The following is a 24,547-nucleotide window of genomic DNA, read 5'->3' on the forward strand; positions in this document are numbered from 1 at the left end:
TTAAAAACTATATTTCTCGGACTATAGTTGTAAAATTATGTATATTGTATTGTACAGATTTACACAGGACCGGCTCAAACTATTTCACATACGTCAAGGTTTGTTAGCTAACTCAGAAAGATGTTAGATAGATGTAGAATCGATAGTATCAATCAATGTAAGCAATAAAAAAACTTCTGAATGGCAACTTTTAACTTTATATAGATAGTTTTATAAGAAACAACAATATTGTCAAGCTATTAAAAGCAATCAGAATACTTCTTGTCACACTAATCAACACATCACCGGAGAGTTTACCGGGAGAAGAAAAATACAGAAAAAAATAAGAGAAAGCACGAAAAGAAGAAAGGCGTAGCCTTCCCTTTGCCTCTGATGACTTGCCGTTTGCATCATTTCTCAGTTAACCAAAACAGAGAAAGATAACGGAACTGAGTTAACTCCGATTAACCGTAGCTCGAAAGCTTCTTAACGGCGTCTTCTTGATCCGTTTCTTCCTCCATATCTTTTTCTCTTCCTCAGGTGAGTGACAAGAAAAGATATAAAATGTTTAGTGTTTCTTCCAGTCTCCTCCTACGTCTATCCTCAACCCATTATATTTATAATACTTATACTTCATTTGGTCCCATATCCAAATCATAATTTATTTGCTATTGTTATTTAAATATAAAACTATAGAATATGTTTTGCTAAATTTTATTTAAACCCCAAGGGATCGATCTCTATCAAAGTTATACCTAACTTCCGTATAATTTTAATGAACACTTCAATAATGTGCATGTTTTACTTTTGTAAGAAATCCAGCTTGCAATATTGCATGGTGTAGAATTAAGCGTGTCAGTATGAAATACAATACGTATGCCAGTGCCCAGTATAATATAAAGAATCCCCTATATCAATAATCTTATCCTTTTTTTTTTTTGCTAAACCAATAATCTTATCCTTGCATCGAAAAAATTTATCTAAATAGTTAGCAAACCGAAATAGTAATAAAAGACCACATGCGCGTCATAGTGCGATTGCTTTGCATCCCCTTTTACAATCTCAAATAACAATTTAAAACAATGTTAGATGCTAGCTAGCTCTCATTATAAATTTGTGGTGCAACATGTCATTTGTCTTTTTTTCTTCATCCAAATATTTGTTCTTCTTCGTTTTTGGTTCTATAACTTTCAGTGACGATTAAAAACACAAGAGGGGTTATATATATATTTTTTTATGTCGTCATTTCCACTAGAAAATAATAAATTATCCTTTTGTGATTACAAATAAACCAGCCACTCTTTTCGTAAAATTAAAATATGCATTGTGTATGAAGGTGGTCCAGTTTAATGGGTCATACGAGGACCACTTAGTTCATCCGTTCATCCAACGTACTAGAGTTTTGTATCAATTTGTAAACTTTTTTTTTGCCGCAACAACAACAATCATTGGAGAATATTTGTAGAATGAGAAAATATTTGTAGAATTAATTATTTACTCATTCAGTTTACAAAGCTACGATAATTCAAATGTTGGCTGTATAGTGTATGTGCAAAAAAAAAATTAGATGCATTTTACCTAAAACCTACAGTTTAAGAGTTTCGCATCAATTCTAGCTTGGAAACATCACTGCTTACGAACTATAGGAATGAAAATGAATCCGAATATGATTATATATACATTTAACTAATGTGTAATGTAGGCCTTTCTTTATATAGAAGTCGTAAAGCTCTTTACGATTATTTTATTACAAAATAGCAATGGACAATAATCATGTCGAATAAGCACTAGTCCCATTAAAGTGGGAGCTAGTAAGCATCCATCACCAGTTCAACTCGTATCAATTTATCACATTTTAATCAATATAACAATATTTTTAATTCCTCATCGAGAAAGCATTGTACCACTTTAGCTACGTCTTATCGCAAATGGTGGATATTTCTTTTGCAATTTTATAAAATATTGATCACAACTCAATGTACAACTCATTACTCAAATATAAAACGATAGAAAAGTACTGAGCATTTTATATACACAATATTTTATGTTTTAGCTGATTGTGAGAGTATAAACAATTAAGAAAAATGTAACGGCCTAATAGTAAGGTTTAAGAACATTTAAAAAGTTCTATCTAATCTTTCATTTTTATTTTATAAGTTAAAATGATATTATATTTTTTGGTTTCATTGGAAAATTTAATGAATAGGCTACTCCATGGCTAAAGCGCAGCCATTTCCTAACTGAGAAGAAAACAAGCGTGTAGGCTTTAGCCAGCAGATGAAACTACCAATGTATGTTCTCTATATAGAGCTAAGGAGGGATCATCTTGAGGAAAGCTGACTACAAACTAGAAGAAAAAGGAGAGCTGAAGTGCTGAACGAAGGAGGCCAAACCATTTGTGATGTGAAAACAATATTGGTCGAAGTCGCAGCAACATACGCCAATGTTGTAACGAGTTTTTTGTATACTTTGATTCAGTTAAATCTGATTGTAAAAAGTATTTCAAAAAAAAAACTGTTGAAGCATAGTTCAAACTTCCTCTTATTTCAAGTCCTACATAGGAAATTTTCGTTTTTGCTCAAAAAAAACATAGGAAATTCTCGTTAAAACTCAAAAAGTATAACTATAGTCCAAAACGTTACAAAAAAAAGGTCTGATGACATGTCTTTAAAACCTTAAGAGAAACCGACCAACCACTTGTCTCCCTCCTACGTCATGGTCCCTTTGAACCAGCATATCGATTACCATTATTACCTGCGACCACCACCAGCAGGCTTCCTAGCCGGAGCAGTGTCCTCATCATCTGATTCCACGTCACCGTACTGCCAGATCCCAGTCCTAGCCTTGCGAGCTTCCTCCTGGAACTTCTCCAAAGCATCAAGAGCAGCTTGCTTGTCCTTGTGCTCAAATCTCCTACGTTTCTCCATTTTCGCTATTCCTTCCTGTGTTCATCATCATCATCATCATCAGAAACACATATTATTGGAAATACTCTATAGAGACAAAGGTGTGAGAGGAAACCTACCTGAAGCATTGCAGCGTTGACAGAGATCTCTTCATCAGCAGCAATGAGAGTGACAGCAAGTTCAGTTCCAGTGCCTTGGCCTTTGACTTTACCACCAGACGTGTCTCTTTCCTCTATCACTGCCTTGAACTCTTTACCACTTCCAAGCGTCACGGTATGCAAATACTCTCCAGCTTCAGGACCAAAGTCTTCCTCCAAGCTTGGAACCTTTATGTAGGCAAGTCTGCATAGCTGAGCTAGCCCTGGTGCTGAGGACACAGAAGGATCAACTGGTCGGATTGCGCTGTAAGGGACTAACTCTTGGTTTCCATAATCTATGTAGAACACTTCAAGCTTCTCATCTGGTGACTGAATAGCTTCTCGGGGTGCACTCACAATCTGGAGATGAAGGTATCAAGATTAAATGAATAAGTAGCACAGAAACTAAGAAAGTGGACTAGACTTACTAGGCCTGCGGGTTTGGTTAGTTTAGGTAGTTCGGTTCGGAAGTTAAACATAAATCTTACCGAATTAACCCGAAATAAAATTCGATTCGGTTCAGTACTTGGTTAGTTCGGTTTTTGAAAAATTCTACCGAAGTCTTTTATTTTGGTTTAATTTTGTTATAATTTTGGATAAATTTAGTTAAATTTGGTTATTTCAGTTCAAAATTTGGTTAATTCGGTTTGGGTTTTTGGTATGGTTTAGGTATAATTTTTTATTAAGAAGAAAACCAAAATAACCGTTTACCGAACCGAAAACCGAATTTTTTTTAGAAAACCTACCAAACTTACCGAAATTTCGGTTCGGTTCGGTTAAAAATCTCAGGCCTAAGACTTACCATTGCACGGTTCCAGGAGTTGTCAAGGCTAAACTGTGCAAGCACAATGTCACCTCTCTTGGGGTTAAAGGATCCAATGATTGGAGCATCTTTAACACTCAGAGAAGCAAGCTGGTTCTGAATAGAAGCTATCCTCTGATCTCCAACAGATTGAACATAGAACCGACCACCTCCAAGTACTTCTGTAACAGCAACCTTCAAAGTCTCCTTCTGCCTAGTCTCCACGGTTGTACTTCCGTTTGAGACTTCTTGTCCTTCAACATAATTTTCCCAAATCTGCAAAAAGATCAAAAAAAAAAAAAACAGTTTAGCAAACATAATCTATGAACCAAAAGCATGTATTATACTAATGTCACCTTCAGTTTCTGATTCTTAGCAGTTCTCTCTGCCTGCTCAAGAATATGCGCTTCAACAATCCTGTCTGCACCAAAGCTAGTCTGCATCTTGGCTAAACCAGCTTCAAGCAGAACCGTCGCCACGTTTGTCCTCCCCTCCCACATTGATCCTAGGAAAGTACCGGTTCTATCCACCGTTTCAACTTCAATCTATGTAAAGTTTATAACAAACTATTAGCAAAAGAATAGAGAAAAATTAAATGTAAGTTTAGATTTGTTTAGCTTACCTCAACATCCCTCTGCATGATCCTACGCCTCATCACAGAGATAGCTTCATCCGAGAAAGGCTCTCCACGTCCAGGGCATCTAACACCAGAGAACGCAAAGGCAATGCTACACGTCAGCTTTGGAATATAAAGCTTACACCGATGTCCACTCAGTACATATTCCACAACAGCAGGTATCCTCCTGATCCTCTGAAGCGACGGCAAGAAATCTTTAGCTTTCTTGGCCGCGGCCACGGTTAAGTCAGTGATGTGCATGGCTGGAGCCTCTTTAGCAGAATGGATTCCTTTCTTTCCAGAGAGAGCGCGAGATTCAGCAGCGAGAAGAGCATCGTAATGGTTTGACCTCTCTTCAAAGTCTCTGTGTCTGACCACGTTTCCGAAACCACGTGACAGGAGAAGCTCAGCGATGTTGACTCCAGCTGGCTGAGTGCCGGAGATGGCTGATGCAGTAGCTACTTCCTCGGTGTCGCCTTTGGAGGGAGATGGAATGAACACTGAGCCGAAGTCCATTATCCTATCTGCAGTTGTGGTAGCACCTTCTGCTGGTGTGACTTTTCTTGAGTATTCCATTTGAACAATGACCTGTGTAAAGGCAAATGAATACCATATGATAATGCATCAAGACTAAATAACCGATCAAATTCTGAACCGGACTAACTGAAATAACTAAGCTTAACCAATTCTTTTGAATTTTAACCAAGTTTTTTTTTGTTTTTTTGGAACTCCAATAGGCAATAACCAAGTTAAAACAAAAAAAATTAACTGAATGAAAAAACTTCGGTTAAGTTTGATAGAAATTTCTGAAACCTTAAACCGAACTAACCAAAATCCGAACCGAACTTAACCAAAAAAATTCAAATTTTAACCAATTTAAAACCGAAATTTAACCAATTTAAAACCGAAATTTAACCAAATGTAAAAAACTAACCAAATGTAGAAACTTCAGTTAAGTTTGATAGGAAATTTTGAAACCGATCTAACCGAAAACCGATTTTTTGTGTACAATTCGGCCAAACCGAACTACTCGACCCAAAAAAAAAACGAATTAACCAAAACCGCATGCCTAATTAAGAGAATTGGAGAAAAATGAATTAAGCTTTTCTAGTATTACTCTTCAAGTTGGAATTGATAAATTAAACTTTCTATTCATAGTCAGAAAGGACCTAGTTATCTAAAATGAATCTTTATTATATGGTTATCTAAACCAAGATAACAAACCGAATGCATATAGTCTTAACACAATACCTGTTTGCCAATAAGCCTTTGCCTCAGAAACTCTCTAGCTTCCCTAGCATAAGGAGCTGGCTTCTCCTCTCTACGTGGGTTACCCATTTTAGGACATCTGATACTCGAAAGATTGACACGTCTCTCTGCAGCCGGGCTCCCGTATGGGATAGCATCATCAGCAACTACAACACAGTCTCCACTCACCACTTCCACTACCTAAAAAGATAAGATAGAACCAATCACTTAAACAAGCAAAAGATAGAGACAAGACAGTAATTAAACAGGAATTTATGTTTACCTTTCCGGTAAAGTTCTGGTCATGAAGTGCCTTAGAGTTTGTAGCTGGAGGAACATAGCTTGCCCACATCTTCACACGATCTTTCTTGCATTGGAGTTCAGCAGCTTTCAGCTTCCTCTTGGCTTCTTCCTCCATCATGTTAGCACTCCATTCAACGTATTTAGCAAGACCCTAAGTAAAAGTCATTAAGTTTGTTAGCAACATATAATAATAATAACAACATTGCTTAAAATTATAAGCACATACATTTTCAACGAGCTCCAAACCCAAGTCTTTAACTACTTCTCCATCAGAGTAATGGACTGAACCAATCAGGTTGTTGAACTTGTCAACACCTTCAAGAACAATCCGAACCTGCAAAATTCAACATAAAAATTAAGATCAATCCAAATGCAAAAAATACAAATAAACATGAAGAAAACTTACATCTCTGCTAAGAACACGATGCTCGGTGAAGTACTTGGCCTCAGCTCCAAATGGATCAGCAGAAACCTCACCGGAAGATGCTGCAGAGGCAGCAAGTCTCTGAGCTGACGTCAGAGGACCTCTTGACTCACCAGAAGCATCTCCATTGTTAGACTCATCAGGAACCGTCTCAACAACGTTTCCGTTTGTGTTTCTTCTTCCCATTGATGGAGACTAACATTAAAAGAAAAATGTCTGACTGACTTTGTTGCATGATTTGCATCTTAAATGTTTAAAATGTCAAGTTTAATCACTCACCTGGATTCCAGCAACAAAGACTTGCACAAACTGGAACTCTGGAAGAAGATAAACACGAATAGTACTCCCATCGCGTACTTGCTCCACAACACCTTCCATAGGCTTGCCTTTGTTAGCAGCTAGAAGCCCCATTGCATCAAAGCCTCCAGCATCTCCAATGGCAGAAGGAGGAAGGTCTCTGATAGATGCCTCAGCAGCACCAGGAACCTGGTAAAATCCATAATAAAATTAATTTAAAAAACTAAAAGATTTGGAGAATGTAAGTAAGGAAGAGAGTGAGAGAGACTAACCTTGCTGAAACAACCAAAGCCTTCTTGCTTAGCCTGCTCTTGGAGCTGTAGCAGCTCTACAATGTAAGGACTAACTTTGCCCTGACTCTGCTGACCTTGCTCCCTAACCTTTGCCCAACCATTTTGAACAACAACCTTTGCTAGATTCTGGTTACCGAGGAAGACAGAACCAAACTCTCTTCCAGCAATAGCTTCCACTTTGTAATCCACTTTGAAAGCAACTTCCTGTTCAAATAACAAAAAAAAAAAAGTAAAATGAGAAAAAATGTTGTCAGTCATAATACCTATAATGTGTACAATTGGCAGTGTTCTAAAAATCGGTCTAGACGGCAAATCAATAATCCCCTATAAAGGGCCTAATTGCCGCCTATCGATTTCTTGAACATTGACAAATTAGTAGAATGATTTAGACTTTTGGCACCTTTCCAATTTAGGAAACTCTTTGCTTTCCCATGCAAAAGTAAGATGAGAAAAATATTTTCAATCATAACACCTATATTGTGTACAATTGGGAGTGTTCTAAAAATCGGTCTAGGGGCAAATCAGACTTAAACGAAACGATTTTATAATCGCCTATCGATTTCTTGAAAATTGACAAATTAGTAAGGTATTTAGACTTTTGGCACCTTTCCAATGCAAAGTTTCCTCAGAAACTCCTTGCTCTCCCATGCAAAAGGCTCATCTTTACCTCCCCTACGAGCCTACAATGGAAAATAAAATAAATAAAAAAGAATTAATGATGGAGGCACAGAAGAGTTGACTTTTTGGAATTTAGAGTAAGCTCACCATCTTAGGTGCCATGAGAGAAGAAAGAGTGATGGTCTTTTCCGGTGGAGCTCCAGGTCTGTTGTGGGTCAAAGCGGTGATCACTAAACAGTCTCCGGAGGTTACAGCCTTCACTCTTCCTTTGAGCCATTGGTTCTCAGTCGCTGACGCCATGCTGACCTGCACCAAAGACAAGACTAATTAAAACATTTAAAGACAAATTAATAATAATTATTCAATGCTGCTGTTTTTTTTTCAAAATGAGTGCATTGGTGGTAACTACTACATGATCAAGATTCATTTTGGTCCCATCAGATTAATGCTAGAGCTACATGCGTCTGATTTAAAAAAAAGGCTATATAACATTCGTCCTAGATGAATCATGTAAATGTAACATTTGTCTTGATCTGTACTAATCAAACCAAACAAAAACGTTTTCTAACCAGCTAGATGATAAGCGTTAACGCTCGATCAGATCAATTGAATCATCAAACGGATAGATCTACAATAATACTTAGAAGAACATATACCTTGATTAACCAAATGAGAGAAACACAGACCCAGATCTGAAGATCCTTCTCTAAACACAAATGAAAAGAAGAAGAAAAAGACAGGAGCTATGAGTTTAGGACACAAAGCTAACGGCGGATCTCGAGATTAGAGAGGTGAGAGCTCAGGGGATCTGTGCAGAGAGAAGGTCAAAGAAATATAAACAGAGTTACAGAGGTGAGGTGACAACGATTTGTCTGTTTTACCCTCGTTATTTCGGATTAATTACGTGTAAATGCCATTTTAAAAGCCTTTTTATTAGATTTTGTTTGCAGAAAAGAGTTGGGTTTGAGGTCGTACAGATTAAAGTGAAAATCACATTGTCTGGTTTCACTTTGGAGTTAAACTACTAGAGATCTGCCCTAAAAAAGGCTACTTTTCCCGATTTTGCATACCTAGTCCTTCTGATTATTTTTGTTCATTAATTTGGTCGTTTATATACTCTCTTTTCTATACCACCACCAGATTCAGATTTGACAAAATAGTTTTTGTTGTTAACTATCAAAATAGAAATAAATATTTTGGGAATGACAGATAACTATCAAAAGGTCATCATGTTTAAAAAATGCTTTAACATGTTCACCTACTCTGACAAGTACATATTTGGTAGAAAATGAAAGATAATTCTTTTTAGATAATGATGATGTTTCTTTGTGCCCAAAACTCTCTTACTTTCAAAAAATAAACCTTAATTAAAAAAATTAACAATGTTTGGTTTGATGGTATAAACGGAGATAGGGTTATTAAGAATACAGATCTCGATTCTTTTGTGCTTAATCTTTACTCCATTTTCCGAATCTCTCCATATTAATGATTTGGAGTTTTATACTTGTATATCATCAGCTATCTTCTGAAGGTTACGTTATAGGCCAATTAATTCGTAATAAATGTCTACACGCAAATACTTAATAACGTACCAAATTATATATACACACGCATTCTCCATTTGCCTCTTCTATTAAAGCAAATAATGCAAAATTTCAAACACATACACCGATACACGACAGCGACAAAAACAAACAACTAGATAAATAACACGTGCATGAATATTCTCTTTATATTACCACTAGCTTTTCCAAAATTCCAATCACCGTTCAGTCACGTTCGATGTAGAAACAAAACCTTTTACTTTTCACAGATGACACGAAAAGAAATCCTGATAAAATTATTTTATATCATTTGATATACGATCCGGTTTTGTCCACTACGAAGCATGATCGCAATATGTCACTCGCATGCCTTTCAAAAATGCTTTTCTTAATGTTCACTAATCACTACATTACAGCGCATTGACTTGATACAAATATGCCAACACAGCTTTGCGCACATATTTTTAACTCTTGTAATAACAAACACACACAACATTGAGTTAACTATATGCAAAGGTTTGGAACAGAACTCAATGAATATTGTATCAATGACGATAGATACTTTTTGATAGTTCAGAAAGTACCAAACGAACTTGATTTCTAAGTTACTGAATAGTGACATATTCTCACAAACTCTATGTTTGTCAACTTGTGGGTTTGGTTATGATTTTTGTCCACATTTTCATAAATATTCAATGCACGGCATGTTTTTTTCTGTTAATTCAATACTTTTGATATATCGACTTCTCCGCCACCAATTCATGTACTTTTCTTGCGATCTTTTTGGTTTTATATCAATGCTTGCGCTGGTTTCTCATTAGGAACTCGATCAGAGATTGTCTTTCCTTCTACAATTTTTTCTGATTTATCTACTATGTTTTAAGTACAAATGCATCATATAGACGTGTTGAGAAAGGTCAGAAGGAAATTACATACTTGGACCAATTAATGAGAGTCTCGTGTTTATGTACGTGGGAAAATAATATAGATACAATTCTTTATTTCTTTTATAGCAAGTCCCCTTCTTTAAAAAAAAACAAACAAACAAAAAACAAAAGCGGGAAAGTTATACTATTCAGGCGAAGAATAACTTTATCCTTCCGTCCAAACAGAGTGCTATGCTATCTCAAGCACATCGATTTGGGAGGGAAAATCAATTTGGGGGAAAGGGTTTTGCTTCCTCTCCTCTCATGCGCTATGAAGAGAAGACATAGCGATAAAGTCTCGATTCGTATCCACAACATCGGCACACCGTTGATTTCTCGCTCCACCGGTTCACCCATAGAATCTCTTCACGTCGAATCAGATCGTCCCTACACGATTGGTCGAAGTACAGCTAACGGGTCGTGCGATTTTGTCCTCGATCATGTCGGAATCAGTAGAAACCACTGCCAGATTCTATTCGATAGCCGAAGTAGCAAACTTTACGTTTTTGATGGTGTGATTCTTTCGAATTATTCAGGTGGGTTTAGTCAATTTTTCAATGAGGTGGAGAAGGAGGGTTTGAGATTTAAGGTTTCTTTGAATGGTGTGTATGTTAATCGAGTTAAGGTTGGGAAAGGTAGAGTTCAAGAGGTTTTGGTTGGTGATGAGGTGTTGTTTGTTTGTGGGAAGGAAGGGTTGTTGTGTTGTAAAGATGAACGAGTTGGGTTTGTTGTTCAGGAGATTGGTTTTGAAGGAAGGGATACTTCTGTTTCCGAAGGACATTCTAGGGGGAGTTTTTCTAGTGGGAAGAGAAGTAAAAGGGTTTTTGCTCCGATGGAAAATGAAGTCAGTTCTATGGTTTCTGGGGTTAAAGCTGTTGGTGGTGTTGTTGAGAGATTGAACTCTCTTGTAAGATATTGTAGACATGTATTGAATAGTGATGATCCTGTATCTTGCCTTAGGCTGTCAGATTCTGGGAAAGAATGCGTATCCTATTGTACAATGTTAAGGTTAAAAGGAGGTATAGTGAAAGATAATAGAGAAGTCAGGAGTGATGAGGAAAATCATGAGATGAGTGGTTTAAAGGTGAGGGATGAGCAGCCAAGCCCACAATTGCATATAGATAGAAGTATAGTTGTCTCAAACTTGGTTAGCCAGGTAGAAAGTGATGGTGCTGCTTGTATTTCTGTTAGCGATAAAGCTAGGACAATGATTCCTATTGATGAGGAGAAAGAAAACACTCCTGGTAATAGTTACTTCACTAAGGAGAAAAGTTATCAAAGCTCTGGGAAGAACTTTTATCTAAATCGTCTTCAATATATTGAACATGATCCAACTGGTAGTCAACGGGTGGTTTCCTTGCCAGAACTTCTTCACCCTGTGGAAAGCATCTCACAAATTTTCATTGCAACATTTACAAGTGATATCTTATGGTATGTTGAGAAAAGTTTCTATTTCTTTTATTTTCTCTGTTAGTCTTAACAGAAGAATTGGTTTCTATATCCTCATATGTTCCTCATGCTTGTTCAAGAGTCTGATTAAAGCTATATCAGCAGGTTTCTTACCGGTTGTGAGATACCTAGTCATTTGCCTGTAACTGTTGCATGTCACCATGCTGAGAGATGTTGGAGCTCAAGCCCTGATTCAAGAACCGCTGCTCCTTTGCCAAATTACCCAAACGTAACTATGGTGTACGTAATACCGGATTATATTTTCTTTTTTTGTTACTATTGCTTCACTACTTTTCTAACGAGTTTTTATCTTGTCTTAGATTTCCACCATTTCCTGAGGAAATTGCATTTGGGAAAGATAGAAAGAACCAAGGCATTGCTTGTCATCACCCCAAGCTGTTTATTCTGCAAAGAGAAGATAGTCTTCGTGTAATTATTACGTCTGCAAACTTAGTAGCAAGACAGGTAAGAATGTAGGCCTAAGTATATAGTAATGAAATGCATCATTTATTCAGAGAATTGTATCATATTTCATTTTCTAATGGAGACTTCTAATTCCAGTGGGATGACGTGACCAACACAGTTTGGTGGCAAGATTTTCCACGAAGAGCAAACCCTGATTACTTATCCCTTTTCAGCCATTTCAAAAAGGAAACCAATCGTGGTTTAAGTTCAGATTTTGGTGCTCAGCTGGCTGGATTTGCTGCGACACTTTTGGCTGATGTTCCAAGTCAAGCCCATTGGATTCTCGAGTTGACAAAATACAACTTTGAACACTCAGCAGGTCATCTTGTCGCTTCAGTCCCTGGAGTTCATTCTTATAAGCCCTCTTATCTTACAGAATCTGTTCGCTCAAGCTCCGTGAGTAACTTCATTTGGATTCTCTGATTAGTTCATGTTTTACTGCTTCACTTAGTTTGATTGTGTCCTGACTAATCTTATGATTCTTGTTTCAGGCTTTCAATGAAGAGTTTCTGGGATCTGTGGAAGCGTCTGTCGTTGGCCTAAGTTACCTTTTCCGTTCTACCAGTGATTCTACAGGAGCACAACTGAAACGACTGGCTTCATATATTAGTAGAACCCGTGAAAATTCTCTCGGAATGTTGGAACTTGTTATGAGAAGAAACACCAGTGTGCCTGCTGACGTGAATGCTGTGAGCGTCCTTGTCCCTAACCCTGATGATGATTCGAGAGACGGTCAGTAGTTTCATCTATTGTTCATGGTTATGTGTCCTTGACATGAAATTTTCATTCTGTGACTAATACAAAGTGCTTTGTGACAGAGTTTGTCCAGCTAGGCTTTTTGCCGCGGAACATTGCAAAATGGGTTTCACCTCTGTGGGATATTGGGTTCTTTAAATTTGTTGGATATGTGTATCGAGATGAAGTCCTTGCATCTGCTTCCTGTAGGAGTAACCAGAAGGTGCAACTGATGCTGCATGTATTACAAGTATGGCATACTCATTATATGTTAACTATATACTTTGCATAAATAAGCTATGGATATATCTGATAATCTCTCTTTACTTTTTTCAGGGAGTGTCCATTTCAGAAATGTCAAAGTTGATTCTACCACATCATGTTGTTGCGTTGTGCTCGTTGATTGCTTCACTTCAGAGATGTACTGGCATTTGGAGGCTACAAGAGGTAAGTTTGATGGCTAATAAGTGCTTTTAACGATAGTGTATCAGTCTTTAACTATGTGATCCTCTGTATTGTTTCTCCAAAGGTGTTAGGCTGTTACAAGTGGCCTGAGTCTCAGGAATCTGATTTTGTCTACAGTAAGTGCGTTTCCAAAATAGCTATGGTAGACAAATACCTTATAGGGTGTTAAGTTTATAGATGTTTATCTTATAATAGGTGCATCATCGGTTGGAGGCTCAGTAACTGCAGGTTTTCAAGCTGATTTTGCATCAGCCGCAGGTAAAAAAGCGTTACAGCATTTTGACTCCCAAGAGTCTGATCCTGAGGTACTGTTTTTGTTTCGAAACACCCTTAAAAGCTATCACTACAAGTATATTGTGCATGAAACGTTTGGTCTATGTTCTGTATCAGTGGGGATGCTGGAGTGCTAGGGAGGAACGAGAAGCTCCTTCTATTAAAATCATCTTCCCTACCATTGAAAGGGTGAAGAATGGCCTGCGCGGTGTCTTGTCTTCAAGACGTCTGCTCTGCTTCTCCGATGTAGTTTGCTAACTTTGCATAATTAAGCCTTTGGAATATGATTCAGCAGTAGTGTGATTGAACCCTTTTTTTTTAATATATTATTGTGCAGAAAACCTGGCAAAAGTTGAGATATAACAATGTGCTTCACGATGCCGTTCCTAATCCTCAGGACAGAGTCGGGCACCCGATGCATATCAAGGTAAGAGAGCTAATGAGAACTTTATACTATGACATACTATAATGTCTTCATTACAACAGTGTGTGTGCTAGGTGGTAGTTAAGCACTTTATGTGAGATTATTAATTAGTCGGATGTCAAAACTGATATTTAAAAGAATTAATATAGAAAAATTGTTTTGTTCAGGTCCGATTTGCCGATTAGGCGGCCTAGGCCGCTTTTTTAAAACACTCTGTATGACGATAAAAGACTTGCGAATTGGCCAAAACTGACTCTAACACAGTAGTAAAATGTCTTTATACTATGAACAGGTGGCGAGAAGACGCTTCACCTCCACTAGAGGTTTAGGGTCTTCTTCATTTGGTTGGGTTTACTGTGGCTCACATAATTTCAGTGCAGCTGCCTGGGGACAGACCATTTCCAGATCCTCCAGGACCAACCAGGACCAGTCTTATAATGCCATGAGAGTAGTCAGTAAACTTCGTGTATGCAACTACGAGCTCGGGATTGTATTTGTTTTCCCCCCACCTCATGAAGAAACAGACTTATGTGATGGGTCTAAGATTGATGATATTGTGTTGCCGTTTATTGTACCGGCTCCAAAGTATGGAGGGAGTGATAGACCGGCTACAGGTTTGGCTATGAGGGAAGCTTTGGCTGAGTTCAGGGAAGGCTCTAGAAGTGTCTTTGGAGAGAATGAAGTTGAGGAAGTAGAGGAGGAAGAAGAAGATGAGGCTGAAGCTGAAGCTGAAGCTGAAGGAAGAGGAGAATTTGTTGTAGAAGAGGAGAAGCAAGAAGAGAAGGCTTACGGTGAGGCGTTGTGGAGCCAGGTTGAGTCCTCCCTCAGCTCCTGAAAAATACTTACATATGTAACGTGTAAAAACATTTGTTGGGATTATAAAGGGTAAGAAATAAAAATGATTTTTCTCATTGTCGTCTTTTTGGTCAAATAAAACTGATTCTTTAAGTTTATTATGTTTTCTTGATAGGTGTAAAAGCACATATATATACATCTTTTAACACTATAAAATGTATATTTGAGTGGTTCGTTTTTTATGTGACGTCTGTGGAATAAATCTCGTTGACACAGTATAAATATTCAAAAAAACCACATTAAAAGTTACAGGAGAAATAATAGCGAGATATAAAAATGGATAACCACAAATAATAATAGCAAACAAAAAAATGAAACTCAAAATTCTCGGATCTTTGTAACACTATATATACCTCATGGCAATCTTCTCATTAAACGATTCCGAAAAACAAAATAAGTAAAAAGAATAATAAAACCAAAAAAAAAATTATTTTTTAATAAAACAAAAATAAAAAATGGGATACATACATGTGTCCATGTTATTAGCCATGGTTATGGTGTTTGTTACTCCGATGGTGTTGGCAGATGATAACACACCAATTCCAGAGGCCAAACCTCAAGCGGAGCAGTGGTTCAAAACCAACGTAGCTCCTTTGCCTTCACGTAAAGGTTTAGATCCTGCTCTCGTAGCTGCTGAGGCTTCACCACGTACCATCAACGTATGAAACACATTAACCTATAACTTTGTCCCCAAAAAATAAACAAATCCTTATATAACCATAGAGATTCTTGACTACAAAATTTGAATGATGCAATCACAGGTGAATCCAAAGGGAGGTGAATTCAAAACACTAACCGACGCACTAAAGAGCATTCCTGAAAAGAACACAAAGCGTGTGATCATCAAAATGGCTCCTGGAGAATACAAAGAGAAGGTCACTATCGACAAAAAGAAACCCTTCATTACATTAATGGGAGATCCCAAGGCCATGCCGGTTCTTACATACGACGGTACTGCCGCCCAGTATGGAACCGTAAATAGTGCCTCTCTCATTATCTTATCCGACTATTTCATTGCCGTCAACATCATCGTTAAGGTATATATTAACAACTATGCTAATGGTACTATAGCAGACAAATCACACATAAACTTAAAAACATGGTTAGAATAGGATATTTAATAACAGGAAACAACTAAAATTTAGATATATTATACAAATAACTGAAAATTTCATGGTGGCACTTGCCACCTTCCTGGCTAACGTACTAGCTAGTCCAAGTGGTCGTCAAAATGAATTATTCAAAGAATAATCTTTATATATTTTGTTCTATATATACGTAGAACTCTGCACCGAAACCAGATGGTAAAAGGAAGGGAGCACAGGCCTTAGCTATGAGAATCTCCGGGAACAATGCGGCTTTCTACAACTGCAAATTCCACGGTTTCCAAGATACGCTTTGTGACGATGCTGGAAACCATTTCTTTAAGGATTGTTACATTGAAGGGACATTTGATTTCATCTTCGGAAGTGGAACCTCTATGTATTTGGTACGTTTACCTTATTATATCCCATCTTTTACATTCTTAATACATAGATTATGGAACCTTATGATAAGAGGCGATAAACAGTTTTAGGTCAATTTTAATAAATAAAAATCTCAAAAATTCCAAGGCCATATGCGACTGTAAATGTATAATATACTTTTTTTAAGTTTAGGGGCAAATGTAATTGTTTCATAGTTTCTGAAACCTCTTGATATATATGATGTTGATTTCAAAAGGACACACAATTGCACGCGGTGGGAGATGGTATTAAAGTGATTTCAGCGCATGCCGGAAAGAGCGCAGAAGAGAAGAGCGGATACTCTTTCGTGCACTGCAAGGTAACTGGGGATGGTGGTGGAATCTATTTAGGTAGATCATGGAAGAGTCACCCTAAGGTTGTCTACGCCTACACCGAGATGAGCAGTCTCGTCAACCCAACCGGATGGAAAGCAAACAAGGTGGCCGCACATGACAAGTAAGTCCCATTCTCACTTTACTTATGTTGTGATGATCCATATAGTCTGGTTTAAAATGTTTTTTTTTGGGGGACAGGACCGTGTTCTACGGAGAGTACAAGTGCACAGGACCAGGATCACACACAGCCAAGAGAGTTCCATTCACACAAGACATTGACGAAAATGAAGCTAACCGTTTCCTTTCCCTCGGCTACATCAAAGGATCCTCGTGGCTTCTCCCACCTCCCGGCTTTAAGGTTTAATATTAAGCTATTCAAAATATGTATATCGGTGTATTTTCTTTTCCAAGAGTCCGATCTCTTCTTAGTTGAGAGACTTGTGTAGTTTTGGTTTCATTACAATAAAAGACGGTCTCGATTCAGTATATTTTATTAGTTGTCTCGAGAATTTAATTTTTCATATTTTATATATATATATACAGGAAAATAAGATAATTTATCAATTTATTGTTTTTGGTCAATTTATTCTCACGTTCCTAGAATTGTATGTGTACGCCATTATTATTGCGAACTTGCGGTCTTACAGAGACCATACATCCCATGCCAAAACTCTCACAATTCTGCTAAACAAATCGGATATTCTCATGGTAAAAAATAAAAATCGGATATTCTTACCACATAACTGCATAAGACGTCTACATATAGTTCATACATATTGTGCATGCATATTTATGCATGTCAAAAGATTATATTCCATCCATTTTTTACGCATATATATTAAGAGAATATATTAAATTTTGATTACCAATACATTATTTTTGTAATTAACTATTGCTCATAATTTTTAACCAATATAATTTTAAAAAACACACAATTATATTTTATACAGTTTACAATTGCAATTCACTGAAAATACATATTTACAATTATATTCTAACTTTATAGTGTATTAACTAAAATATAAATATATATATAGTTTGATATACTTATCCTCCAAAACTCACTTATACAGCAGTTATATACTCTACAGTTACCGCCAACAGATATTTTGATATACTTTTCCTCAAAAATTCACTTATACAGTTATACTCTACAGTTAGCAAAAATGTGATTCTTCAATCTTTTCAGCAAAATGTTATTTCACTAATTTTCCCTTGAACACTGGTTTTCAATTTTCCGCAGAACACTATTTTAAATTATTGTTTTTGACAGAAAACTAGAGAAACCACGTTATGATGAGCAGTTGTAAATGCAAATGTGTTTGGAAGATTACGTAATCACATTCTTTTTGTAAATTACATCATCGTTAGGAAATAATGAAATCGCAACTTTGGTGAAAATTGTGAATATACGTTTTCGACGAAAATTATCGAATTATATAATAAATTTATTAATAGAAAATATAATAATAGAGTTCTTGCTGGAAGGGTCAATCAACATGCTGACTTTGCTACCTGTAAATTTGCCTTAATTGGAAAGGTAGATGACGATAGATAAATTTACTATTTTAGTCAGATTTTCAGAAATACTCCAAGAAATATATACCACAAACGAGAATAGTAAAAGTTAGATTTGTCCGGTCAAACATCGATGAGCAAGACAAGTATATAAACCCCTTCGATGCTTCTTCGTTTCTTCAAAAGTAAATAAACGTGAAGTCTTTTTATTCCTTCGGTTTTCTTTTTCATTATTTTCTTTTATTTTATAAAAGAAAATAATTAAAAAGTATAAAATATCATAACAACAAAAGATGGGTTACATTTCGCCGTCCATAGTTGCATTTATAGTCGCATTTATCTTGCCCGTGGTTCTAGCCACCGATACAGCGCCGATTCCAGAAGTCAGAGCCCAAATCCCCCAATGGTTCAAGACCAACGTTGCACCCTATTCCCAAAGAAAGGGAACTCTAGACCCTGCCCTCGACGCTGCTGAAGCTGCACGAATAATTGTCACCGTAAGCTGCTTAATCTTCACAATGTATATTTCATTGTAGGTTATTTCTAATGGAAAGTGAAAATTGCATTGTAGGTTAATCAAAAAGGAGGTGCCAACTTTAAGTCAATAAACGAAGCGATCAAGAGCATTCCGATAGGAAACAAGAAGCGTGTGATCATCAAGTTGGCTCCAGGTATATACACGGAGAAGGTCACGGTCGACGTAGGTCGACCATTCGTTACATTGCTTGGTCAACCTGGTTCACAAACGGTCTTAACCTACCACGGGACGGCCGCTCAGTACGGAACCGTAGAGAGTGCAACTCTTATTATCTGGTCTGATTATTTCATGGCAGCTAACCTCATCATTAAAGTACGTAAAATATATATATTCGATCTACGTATGTTATGACACTACATTAAAGATTACTTGCTATACCAATCTAATGTATGTGTATATATTTTATTTTGTTATTCTATAGAATACTTCTCCTATGCCAAAACCAGGCTCACAAGGACAAGCTCTAGCTATGAGGATTAACGGTGATTATGCAGCTTTCTACACCTGTAGTTTCTACGGTTTTCAAGATACTCTATGCGACGACAAAGGCAACCATTTTTTCAAGGACTGTTACATCGAAGGAACCTATGATTTTATCTTCGGAAGAGGAGCTTCCTTGTACTTGGTAAGCTTAAACTAATATTACATATATCTCTTAACATATAATAATTGTATGTCTAACACGTTTAACGAATATGTATTCGTAAATAAATCAATTAGAACACGAAATTGCACGCTGTTGGAGACGGATTAAGAGTGATCACGGCACAAAGCAGACAAAGTAACACCGAACAAAACGGATACACGTTTGTGCACTGCAAAATCACTGGAACCGGAACCGGAATTTATTTGGGCCGGTCTTGGATGAGCCACCCCAAAGTCATTTATGCTTTCACAGAGATGACCAGCGTGGTCAACCCATCTGGCTGGAGAGAAAACTTCAACCGCGCATATGACAAGTAACATCTCATCCACATATATATAAGTCATATGTCAATTACACGGATATGATATATTATGTTGTCTAAATTAATGCAGGACGGTCTTCTATGGAGAGTACAAGTGTTTCGGACCAGGGTCACACCAAGAGAAGAGAGTGCCTTACACACAAGATGTTGACCAAAACGAAGTTAGGCCTTTCCTCACTCTTGGTTACATTAAGGGCTCCAAGTGGCTACTTCCTCCTCCTAAATACTGATTAATTTCTTTAAGATAAAAATATTGATTGTAACAGTCCTTTCGGCGAAATGTTCCCCATCTTTTATGTTGTGTATTTCTTGAGATTTTAAAATTCAATTCATTCGTTTCAGTTTTTCCTTGCCCGTATCGTAAGTTTATGGTTTTATTCGTTACTTATCTACAAAATCCTATAAGTCTATGATATAAACCTAACTGAGAAATACTGTATCTTGAAACGATACCTATTTTTTATATGAAAAACACGATTGTGATTGTAATAATTTATCAAAACTTAATTAAACTATGTTCACAAAGACGCATGCACACCATTCAGGCACTCATGACTTCATGATATGTTTGACGTACCCCAACAAAAAGATAGAGTCGGTCCATCGGCACATGATATGTTTTAATAAGCATTTTGATTGTTATTATTTTATTTTAATTTGAATAACAAGAATTTTAACTGTTATTATGCGAATTTTTTTTAACTAATTTCATTTCTAGTCATAAATTACGTATACTTTTTCATCTTTCTTTTTTTATTTGGAGTTCTAGTTACAAATGTTATGTTTTGATACTCTTTGTGGTATATAATCATATAATCTAAATTGATATGATTTACTAATTTAGGTTATATGACTAATCAGAACGAGATTCATGCATTAGAATTAAATTTGATCAAATTGAGTAAAGACCACAAGGTCAAAAGGAAAATTAAAATTTGGGATAAGAGTCGACAAAGCCGTCGAGTAGCCGCGTCACAGCCAGGTAAGCAAATAGTCGCCATCCAATTAAACAGAAGGGCACAGAATAGTAACTTGTATAACGTGCTTGGGTCTGACTATGATTCCGAATCTGGTTCCTACGATTTTAAGACCACCCGATTTTTCAACGGTTGAGATTGTTTAGAAGCATTAGTACGACATTGTCACGTCCGCAGGGAATCGCGCCCTGAAAGTCGACCTACTCCATGTTTTCCGCATCTTCCCCACGATACAAATTGACGGTCAATTTTTATTTGTTTCACGTTTTGTTGAAATAAATACACAACGTTTTCTTATTAATTTATTTATATTTTTTTACCAATTTGTCAAATTCCCAAATTTTGGCGAAATGTTCCTTAAATGCCCTTTGAATAATAATTATTTCAGATACAGTTTAATATTCATCATATAATCGCGAGGAATTTCTTATACTTTCACCAAAAGAATATACATTTTAAACAATAGTTATTAAAACAAATAAAATTTCTATTTTATTATTATGTATAAATATAATGGCCGTGAGTCACATGTATACATATATATTCATTATGAACATGATGGGATATGCATTATTGAGATTATGATAAATGAGGAATGAATAGTGGGACTCCATTGATCAGATGTATATTTTGTGTTGTTCTAACGTGGACCTTATGTAAGATCTCTATCCAAGCTTCATCCATCAATATCTAGTATCTAATATCATTAAATGTCACACAAGCAATAGAAGACAACTTTTGGTAAAAAGAGAAGTCATCCAAATGTATTTTAACATTGATAATTTTTTTTTTGAAAAAGTAATAGTAAAGCCGTCCCTAGTTGTTAACAAATCAAACAAAAAAAAGAGAAATACTACTAGTCAAAATAAAATACTGTCACACCCCAATCTTTTTGGTGGTCCACGTACAAATTTTAATTAAAATTAAAATTTGTTTAGTCATTTTCCGTCATTAGTTTTTTAAACTTTTCTGTGACACGCAGATATTTCTTTTTGATATAGACTGTGACATGTTAATGAGTTGGAGATATGTTTTGACTTTAAAAAGAAAGAGAAAGCCAAATTAAATAGTTAGGGACAAAGTAGTCATTTTAGAGGATGAGGAGAGTTTCTCTTTCGTCTCCGTCAGAAATAATCTTCCATTCAAAAAACGCTGTCTCCGTCTTCTTCCCCTACAAATACTCCATTCTTCGTCTTCTTCCTCCCATCATCTCATCTCATTAACCATTCTTTCGATTTCGTTTTGTGTCCTTAAAGTTTGGATCTTTCTTTCCTTCCGATCACACTTTGATTTGATTTTGAGCCATGAATGCTTTAGCCGCAACGAACAGGAACTTCCGCCATGCCTCACGAATCCTCGGCTTGGATTCGAAGATCGAGAAGAGTCTCATGATCCCATTCAGAGAAATCAAGGTTCGAAATTGATCTCATGCTCTGTTTTTGCTTATTGTCTCTGTTTCGGGGTTTTACTTTGATCTCAAACACTCTGTTTTTTGCTTCTCGTCTCTGTTTCGGGTTTTACTTTGATCTTAAACACTCTGTTTTTGCTTCTCATCTCTGTTTCGGGTTTGAATTTGATCTCATCACTCTGTTTTTTCTTCTCGTCTCTGTTTTGGGGCTGAACTTGATCTTAAGCTCTGTTTTTTTGCTTCCCGTCTCTGTTTTGGGTTTTAACTTTGATCTCAAACAATCTGTTTTTGCTTCTCGTCTCTGTTTCGGTTTTGAATTTGATCTCAAGCTCTCTGTTTTTGCTTCCCGTCTCTGTTTCGGGTTTTAACTTGATCTCAACACTCTGTTTTTGCTTCTCGTCTCTGTTTCTGGTTTTATCTTAATCTCAAGCTCTCTGTTTTTGCTTCACGTCTCTGTTTCGTGTCCTAATCTTGACTTTGTGATCCAGGTGGAGTGCACGATCCCCAAAGACGACGGAACTCTTGTTTCCTACGTTGGATTCAGGGTTCAACACGACAATGCTCGTGGACCAATGAAAGGAGGAATCAGATATCACCCCGAGGTTTAACTCTCTTTCAAGTTTTCAACCATCCATCTCCATGGATCTTGAGATTTGTAGCTTCTTTCTCAAAGTTTTTAACTTTTGGTTTTTTTTTGTAAAGGTTGATCCGGATGAAGTCAACGCATTGGCTCAGCTCATGACTTGGAAGACAGCTGTCGCTGACATTCCGTACGGTGGAGCTAAAGGTGGGATCGGATGCAACCCTCGTGACTTGAGCTTGAGCGAGCTCGAGAGGCTTACACGTGTCTTCACTCAGAAGATCCATGATCTCATCGGTATTCACACCGATGTGCCTGCTCCTGATATGGGCACCAACGCTCAGACCATGGCTTGGATTCTTGATGAGTACTCCAAGTTTCATGGTCATTCCCCTGCTGTTGTCACCGGCAAGCCCATTGTAAGGCTCTTGATTATGATTCTGATTGCAAAAGTTTTGAGCTTTTTATTGGTATTTGCAATGTTGAAAAAATAGATAGGAAGTAGTTAGGCCAATTTTTGAGGGATTATCGATTTTTTAAATGTTAATATATATGTTTTTAAAAATTATAGAAAAATCGTTTCGCTTAGGTCCGATTTGCCGACTAGGGGTTGCCTAGACACCTGCTGTGTCTAGGCTGATTTTTATAACACTCAGTATATATATGACTGTGTGATCACTTTGGTGTAGGATCTTGGTGGTTCACTTGGTAGGGAAGCTGCCACAGGACGTGGTGTAGTCTATGCAACCGAAGCTCTCCTTGCTGAATACGGCAAATCGATTAAGGGATTGACATTTGTTGTTCAGGTAAAGCTTACTTCAAATCTGAAGCTTAATGTTGTGTTTATCTGAGAATGAGAATAAAAAAATTGAGAGATATCCGCCAAGACGAAACTAATATTACATGATGTGGTTTCGGCCCATCCTCTTGGTATTAAAATAAAAATATTGAGAGATATGCTTGGTGTGTGACAGGGTTTTGGGAATGTTGGAACATGGGCAGCCAAGCTGATCCATGAGAAAGGTGGGAAAGTGGTTGCGGTAAGCGACATCACAGGTGCTGTCAGAAACCCTGAAGGTCTAGACATCGACGCTCTTCTGAGTCACAAAGAGACAACTGGAAGTCTAGTTGATTTCAGTGGTGGAGACGCTATGGACTCAAATGAACTGCTTATCCATGAGTGTGATGTTCTCATTCCTTGTGCTCTTGGTGGTGTCTTGAACAAGTAGGGACAAAAAAAACTTTCTCTCATCAATCAAATAAACACCAACCATAGAGTCTGATTATTTACTTTCTACATCTTTTGGTTTAGGGAAAATGCTGGAGATGTGAAGGCAAAGTTCATAATAGAGGCTGCAAACCATCCAACTGATCCAGATGCTGATGAGGTGATGCACCACCAGCAGCATTGATAACAACACTATATAAACCATCTCTTAATATAAAATCCTAATGTGTGTTGATTATTGGCAGATTCTGTCGAAGAAAGGAGTGATTATACTTCCAGATATATACGCAAACGCAGGAGGAGTGACGGTGAGTTACTTTGAGTGGGTGCAGAACATTCAAGGGTTCATGTGGGAAGAGGAGAAAGTGAACCTGGAGTTGCAGAAGTACATGACTCGTGCCTTTCACAACATCAAGTCAATGTGCCATACTCATTCCTGTAACCTCCGTATGGGAGCTTTCACTCTTGGAGTTAACCGTGTTGCTAGAGCCACCCAGTTGCGTGGTTGGGAAGCTTGATTCTATTGAATTTTCCCAAATATACTATGTTTTTTTCTGTTTTCCCCTGTTTTTTTTTTGGCTTCATTGTTTGCTGATAATTGATGTTCCGAAATGAAAAAGAAAACAAATGAATTGAATAACTAAAAAATGAATAAATTTTTTTACTGATTTTTTTTTCTTTATATGAAAACTTTCATTTTGTTTGTGAACTTGTTACCAAATAAGACCATA

At 37.0% G+C, this 24,547-nt stretch overlaps 5 protein-coding genes across 7 annotated transcripts; 4 read left to right on the top strand and 1 right to left on the bottom strand.

The window, feature by feature from the left end:
- Nucleotides 1-2,494: 2,494 nt before the first annotated feature.
- On the bottom strand, nt 2,495-8,529 carry LOC103850652 (ribonuclease TUDOR 1). Of its 2 annotated transcripts, none has more exons than XM_009127438.3 (14): nt 8,280-8,529; nt 7,771-7,929; nt 7,611-7,685; nt 6,985-7,209; nt 6,695-6,901; nt 6,398-6,610; nt 6,218-6,325; nt 5,972-6,142; nt 5,692-5,889; nt 4,447-5,028; nt 4,181-4,369; nt 3,825-4,100; nt 3,005-3,382; nt 2,495-2,921 (listed from the first exon to the last, which is right to left on the bottom strand). In XM_009127438.3, exons 2-14 carry the CDS (start codon nt 7,921-7,923, stop codon nt 2,730-2,732), a joined length of 2,967 nt encoding a protein of 988 aa, XP_009125686.1. In that variant the 5' UTR covers nt 7,924-7,929; nt 8,280-8,529; the 3' UTR covers nt 2,495-2,729. The 2 variants fall into 2 exon arrangements, with proteins under 2 accessions (XP_009125686.1, XP_033141822.1); XM_033285931.1 differs by having other exon boundaries at nt 8,264-8,439.
- A 1,776-nt stretch (nt 8,530-10,305) lies between these two features.
- Nucleotides 10,306-14,974, top strand: LOC103850653. 2 transcript variants are annotated; one of them, XM_033285933.1, is made up of 13 exons: nt 10,306-11,206; nt 11,246-11,524; nt 11,648-11,782; nt 11,863-12,007; nt 12,104-12,403; nt 12,499-12,739; nt 12,826-12,992; nt 13,079-13,189; nt 13,272-13,323; nt 13,403-13,512; nt 13,598-13,726; nt 13,818-13,907; nt 14,197-14,974. In XM_033285933.1, exons 1-13 carry the CDS (start codon nt 10,365-10,367, stop codon nt 14,737-14,739), a joined length of 3,144 nt encoding a protein of 1,047 aa, XP_033141824.1. In that variant the 5' UTR covers nt 10,306-10,364; the 3' UTR covers nt 14,740-14,974. The 2 variants fall into 2 exon arrangements, with proteins under 2 accessions (XP_033141824.1, XP_009125687.1); XM_009127439.3 differs by having other exon boundaries at nt 10,306-11,524.
- A 163-nt stretch (nt 14,975-15,137) lies between these two features.
- On the top strand, nt 15,138-17,108 carry LOC103850654 (pectinesterase PPME1). Its single transcript, XM_009127440.3, has 5 exons — nt 15,138-15,418; nt 15,521-15,796; nt 16,042-16,248; nt 16,482-16,720; nt 16,798-17,108. The coding sequence occupies exons 1-5, from the start codon at nt 15,215-15,217 to the stop codon at nt 16,961-16,963; spliced, it is 1,092 nt and encodes a 363-aa protein (XP_009125688.1). The 5' UTR covers nt 15,138-15,214; the 3' UTR covers nt 16,964-17,108.
- A 1,191-nt stretch (nt 17,109-18,299) lies between these two features.
- LOC103850655 (probable pectinesterase 50) lies at nt 18,300-19,971 on the top strand. The gene is made up of 5 exons (XM_009127441.3): nt 18,300-18,614; nt 18,689-18,967; nt 19,077-19,280; nt 19,376-19,614; nt 19,694-19,971. Exons 1-5 carry the CDS (start codon nt 18,411-18,413, stop codon nt 19,851-19,853), a joined length of 1,086 nt encoding a protein of 361 aa, XP_009125689.1. The 5' UTR covers nt 18,300-18,410; the 3' UTR covers nt 19,854-19,971.
- Nucleotides 19,972-21,699: 1,728 nt separating this feature from the next.
- On the top strand, nt 21,700-24,487 carry LOC103850656 (glutamate dehydrogenase 2). The gene is made up of 7 exons (XM_009127442.3): nt 21,700-22,012; nt 22,497-22,610; nt 22,711-23,007; nt 23,278-23,394; nt 23,563-23,813; nt 23,901-23,976; nt 24,062-24,487. Exons 1-7 carry the CDS (start codon nt 21,905-21,907, stop codon nt 24,332-24,334), a joined length of 1,236 nt encoding a protein of 411 aa, XP_009125690.2. The 5' UTR covers nt 21,700-21,904; the 3' UTR covers nt 24,335-24,487.
- Nucleotides 24,488-24,547: the final 60 nt, after the last annotated feature.

The sequence above is a fragment of the Brassica rapa genome, chromosome A02, assembly GCF_000309985.2.
Source record: "Brassica rapa cultivar Chiifu-401-42 chromosome A02, CAAS_Brap_v3.01, whole genome shotgun sequence".
Taxonomy (NCBI): Eukaryota; Viridiplantae; Streptophyta; class Magnoliopsida; order Brassicales; family Brassicaceae; genus Brassica; species Brassica rapa.